This window comes from Pseudomyrmex gracilis, unplaced genomic scaffold (genome assembly GCF_002006095.1).
Source record: "Pseudomyrmex gracilis isolate BER0280 unplaced genomic scaffold, ASM200609v1 scaffold_2243, whole genome shotgun sequence".
Classification (NCBI taxonomy): domain Eukaryota; kingdom Metazoa; phylum Arthropoda; class Insecta; order Hymenoptera; family Formicidae; genus Pseudomyrmex; species Pseudomyrmex gracilis.
In genome coordinates this window covers 12,732-17,915 of record NW_018022827.1, presented here as the reverse complement: position 1 = coordinate 17,915, position 5,184 = coordinate 12,732, and the positions used below count along the sequence as shown (strand labels likewise).

The 5,184-nt window shown below is 38.0% G+C and overlaps 2 protein-coding genes across 3 annotated transcripts; one reads left to right on the top strand and one right to left on the bottom strand.

Annotated features, from left to right (window-relative positions):
- Window positions 1-945: 945 nt before the first annotated feature.
- On the top strand, window positions 946-2,770 carry LOC109862711 (protein ABHD11). The gene is made up of 4 exons (XM_020442832.1): window positions 946-1,334; window positions 1,415-1,568; window positions 1,657-2,022; window positions 2,092-2,770. The coding sequence occupies exons 1-4, from the start codon at window positions 1,216-1,218 to the stop codon at window positions 2,407-2,409; spliced, it is 957 nt and encodes a 318-aa protein (XP_020298421.1). The 5' UTR covers window positions 946-1,215; the 3' UTR covers window positions 2,410-2,770.
- A 30-nt stretch (window positions 2,771-2,800) lies between these two features.
- LOC109862710 (protein unc-119 homolog) lies at window positions 2,801-5,028 on the bottom strand. 2 transcript variants are annotated; one of them, XR_002251196.1, is made up of 5 exons: window positions 4,325-5,028; window positions 3,851-3,964; window positions 3,440-3,739; window positions 2,969-3,330; window positions 2,802-2,872 (listed from the first exon to the last, which is right to left on the bottom strand). XR_002251196.1 is itself a non-coding variant. In XM_020442831.1 (4 exons), exons 1-4 carry the CDS (start codon window positions 4,470-4,472, stop codon window positions 3,203-3,205), a joined length of 690 nt encoding a protein of 229 aa, XP_020298420.1. In that variant the 5' UTR covers window positions 4,473-5,028; the 3' UTR covers window positions 2,801-3,202. The 2 variants fall into 2 exon arrangements, 1 of the variants encoding a protein (XP_020298420.1); XM_020442831.1 differs by having other exon boundaries at window positions 2,801-3,330.
- Between the last annotated feature and the right edge of the window lie 156 nt (window positions 5,029-5,184).

Genomic DNA, 5,184 nt, shown 5'->3' with positions numbered 1-5,184 from the left:
AGACCCCAGTTCACGTGTTCTGGGAGTGTCCCGCGTACGACGAACAACGCAGACTACTGCGCGTCCGGTTGGTACGAGCAGCTGGCNCTTTTCCGCACCCCGTCGAATCTCTGTTGTCGTGCTCTAACCAGGATATTGTCGCTGCGGTTAGCAGCTTTCTCTGTTCTATACCTCTNTTTATTTAGCATATTTTACATAATTGTTATGTTATAAGTCGTGTGCAATGAGCGTTATTTTCTACATTGTCAAGCTCTTCCAGCTTAATTTCTTGTATACTAGTAATCGTCGTTTCTTGCGTTCTAGATAAGTAGGCAAGTGTTGGCCTTTGTCTTTTGTTTCTTTTGTCTTATTTTAGTTAGTGTTTACTCTTTTTGTTTATGCTAAGGTTTGTGCAGTGTATATTGGCCTTTGGGTACACGGGCCAAAACGGGCTTCGGTCCCCGCATATATGTACTGTGATGTGTAATTGCATTTAAGAATCCCGCCAGTTTCAATGTGGTACTCGCATGTGTAAAGGAGGCGCACCCTATACATGCTCCTCCTCGATAGGAACTTTCTTATGTTACCAGATGTACATTTTATGCGCTGTACTTTATCCTAAGCCACGTAAGCTAGTACTTGTGGCATGTACCTTTATTCTCCAATAAAAAAAAAAAAAAAAAAAAGCAGAGTGCGTTCAGCAGACACTCACCCAACAGTTGTACAACAGTTGTATCTCGCTGAACGCGACCAATGGCATGGCCGCTCTCAGGCTTCTCTCTGATTACACATTGGGTGCGTTCAGACAACTCAAAGGTTGAGAGATCATCTTATGATAGGACTATTCTTCAAAATCTGCAAGCGGTTCCAAAAGTATGATCCAATCAGAAGTGATTATCTCTCAACCGTTGTGCAACTGTTGAGTTGTCTGAACGCACCCAGTGTCGCCTGTGTACATAGCTGGAAAGCGCCCTTCAAGAGAGCATGTTGGTCGCGTGATGTGTATGTGTGGCTAATCTGGCTATAAAAATTGGCACATACACACATATACAGAGTAAAAAATAAAAGTTTACAAATAGTTTTACACTTTAGTCTTGAGAAATATGTGAAATAAAAAGATAAAAATCTAATAATCACCATGATTCGTGGAAGACTGTAACCGGTGTAATAAGTATCTTGAGGAATTACACAAGTGTACTACATATATACATGTAATACGTTAAAGCACATTAAATAATGATAGGTCAAACTCTTTCATCGATGATTTTTCGTTCGTGGAATCTTGCCAGTTTGTTTGGCTTAACTAAATATTTACATTCTTCTTGTTGCCAGTGTTTACGCAGCAGTGTATTATCGTAAGCATTTCTTATGTTTATGTACACTTATATTTTTACATACACTTTATTTCTCAGTTTTTCACTGATTTTTTTTCAAGTACTGTGCCAGTAAAGCTCGCATATGCCTCCTATGAATCATTAAATGAAAGTGAAAATGCAAAGAATCCTGTTATAATAATGCATGGCCTTTTTGGGTCAAAAAACAATTGGAATTCATTATCAAAGGCAATTCACCAGAAGACTAAGCGCAAGGTGGTTCTCTTTCTTTCTCTCCTCTTATCTATTAATATATTTAAAGTCAGATTAAATATAATTGTTATCTAAAAAAACAAATGTATAGATCATAGCAGTGGATGCTCGAAATCATGGAGATTCTCCACACTCATCAAATATGTCATACAAAGACATGGCAGAAGATATGATTCAGCTGTTGATCGATTTGGATTTGAAGAAAGTTGTTCTAGTTGGTCACAGTATGGGTGGTTCGGCCATGATGTACACTGCTCTGAATTTTCCACAATATGTTGAAAAACTGGTAGTTGTCGATATGTCTCCTGTAAGAACCAGTCCCAGTCTATTGCAAATGGTAAAGATCTTTGAGGCTATGCGCTTGGTGACAGTCGATGGAAGCCCCACTTTGTCGAAAGCTCGTAAAGTGGTGGACCAACAACTCGCTCAGTCTATCAAATCCACTTCGTTGCGTCAGGTGATTATTTTTTTTCTTCTCGTGTTTTTTACATATTTAAGATACAAAGTTGTCGCATTGTCTTTGCAGTTCTTAATGACGAACTTAATAGAAGCAGATAAAGGAAAATTCAAGTGGCGAGTCAATTTACCAGTACTGGAGCAGGCATTTGCGACTCAGATAGCAGTATTTCCAGATGTGAATTCAAAGTTCTTCGCAGGTCCTACCTTGTTCATAGGCGGCGGTAATAGCGATTACATTCAATTGAAGGATCACGAGGCGATCAAGAAGCTGTTCCCTTCGGTAAAATTCTGTTACATAGACGGAGCGGATCATTGGGTTCACGCGGACAAACCCATCGAATTTGTCGAGCTTCTGACGGATTTCATAAACCGTGTGAACTTGTGATGCTAGTGAATTGTAAAATAGAAACAGGTTGTAAATTTGTCTTTTGTAAATATATACATATATTTTTCTGGTGAACTTTACAATTACAGAACAATGTGAAAAGTATTTAAAAAATGTGTAATTGTGTATACAAGAGTGAGAAGAAAAATTTGTAAGAGTAAAAAGCGCCACTAAGAGCGTCAAAAATGCAATTGTCGATTTCTTTCAGTTTGTTGTCTTATCTAACGTATCGCTGTGTGAGAACTGTGTAATAGGCCTTTTTCTGTCTCTACATTTGTAGAAAATTAGAGACAAAGAATTGACGGAATCAAATATGATTTCGCTGGAAGGCCATGTGATGTGATGTGGTGTGTATGTGTGTGTGTGTGCGCGTGTGTGCGCGCGCGTTACACTTAATGCACCTATTATATAGTTAATAAGAGTCACTGTGTGAGAGCAAATATATCACATAAGAATGAAATTCCTAAAGAAAATATCACAAAATTAGTACAACTTGATTTCGATAATAATTTGTAACTTAAATAATTATTTGTTTGAGAAAAATAGGAACTCTTCTCACCTTGTCAACAAATCAAAAAAATCTCTCAGAAAAAAAGCATAAATTTTCACACTAATATTTGCGTGTTTTAAAGGCTTTGATAACAGTAACTTGCAAAGTTTCTAAGCTCATTCTCTTTTGTGCCAAAAAGATGAAATATCAAATGCTAAAGCTCCGTTCCCATTGTAACATGTAACTGTGTGGCGTTATAATTCTATATATCACTTGCAATAGTACTAATCAACAAATTGCACATTACAATACGTCGCGCGTGTGTCCACCATTGTATGCGTAGTCAGCCTTGTTGTGCATCACAAGCTGATTGTCCACGAAATAAAACGAGTCGGATCGCGTTTCAAACGGATTGGCAATCATTTCGGAAACTAGAAAAATCAGTTTTTAGAGTATTTTCACTCAAAATTATGATTGTTTGTTGCATTATTTCACGAATATCATTGCTGATGCACTGTAAAAACTTTTCAATAAACTTACCTAAATCAGCAGGCAGCGTTGGAAACTCGTAAATGTGTTCGCATGTGTTCTTGCTGTTAGGTATGCAAAAGCCAAATTGAAAATCAAAAGTCTTCAGCAGTCTGTCCCGGAAAAAATGTCGCTCTATCATGCGAAAGTTATTGATTGGTTTAGGCCCAACTAGAAACTCGACTGTTGCTCCAACAGTTTTCAGTTTGAGAAACTGAGGAGTGAATTGATAACGCACAAATCGTCCTGTATTTGCATCTTCAGATCCAAGCTCTTCACAGTCTGGTTCCAGGTCTTGATGAGCATCACATTCTGAAAATAAAAAAAATAAAAAAACAAAAAAAAATAAAAAACGTAAAATTTGAATAGTTCTTAATAAATCAAAATAGTTCTTAAAAATAATTCTGATATTGCAAAATGTACCACTTGCAGGAGGCTTTGTTATTTCAAATAAGATAGCACCAGTTTCTAAGTCTCTAATTTGAAACCTTGTAAAATCTATGTCGTAGACATTAGCTTCTGGAGAGCAGAGATATTCTGGAAATAATGATTTGTTATCGACATATGTAAAAGAATTATATTCATAGATAAAGAGGATTACATGCAATCCAGACAGAAGTGTAATATTATTTAACCTTTTCGCTCCGGGACTGGTCCATATATGGACCAGCAAGAAAAGCGAACGTAATAGATGTTTATAAGGTCAATTTAATGCACTAAATTTAGGAAAAAAATTGAAAAAAATCCTGGTTACTTCTTTGACCTTCAAAATTAACTTTGAAGGGGGGGGTAGCAGGTTATTATTAACTTTTCCAGCTAAAATGCGAGGTCAATTTTAAAGGAAAAATCCCCGGAGCGAAAAGGTTAATAGCACATTTAAAATAAAATTTGTCATACTATCTGTAATAGAAGGCAATCGTAGCACCATTTCTGGAGTCACCGGGATCCCATCGAGACTCTCATCGGCGACATTCTCAGCCGGCTCCGCTGACGTGATATACGGCGCAATCGCCTCATTCGACTTGTCTTCACTGTCCACGATCATAATTTATTTATATAATCGAGCATATATGTTAGAAAGCCAAGTATAACATCCAACGTTAAAAAGCGGAGGCCAGAAATTTAAGTCCACCACGCGATTATGACAACAATGTTTAATTAGCGTCGTTGTGTTGTCGACTACCGCGTGTTTATCTAATCGGCCTCGATCTGTTCATCGCCGAAGTCATCAAGCAATTTGACATTTTATACCTCTCGACGATCATTACGTTTCTTTCACGTTCGCGAACGTTTCCAGGTGTAAACATCCTATGATAAGAGCATTTATAGAGTCACTGTCGATTATAAAAACTGATGGACATCATCTTTTTACATCATAGAGCTTATACTCATGGAGAGGCCCTGCGACCGCAAGGAGGACCGACAAAGAGGGATATATTTTTATGTTTCAACTGTGGCCACTTCTTATAGAAGAGAATAACAAAGAACACGGAGTGGGGGAGCCACAGTTGAGACAAAATATATCGAAATATATCTCTCTTTGTCGATCCTCCCGGCGGAGCCCTCTCTATGGTTAGCATATAGGCAGGGCCTCTCCATGAGTATAATGGCAAATTCGATTGGCGTGCACTTGCTCCGTTTCAGTGGCTAGTAACTTTTTGTTACTAAACGTACTCGGAGCGTGCATACTGAACTAAGTGCGGGTACTACACTGATCCAATTAGGGCGCACCTCGGAGTGTGCATACTGAACTGAGT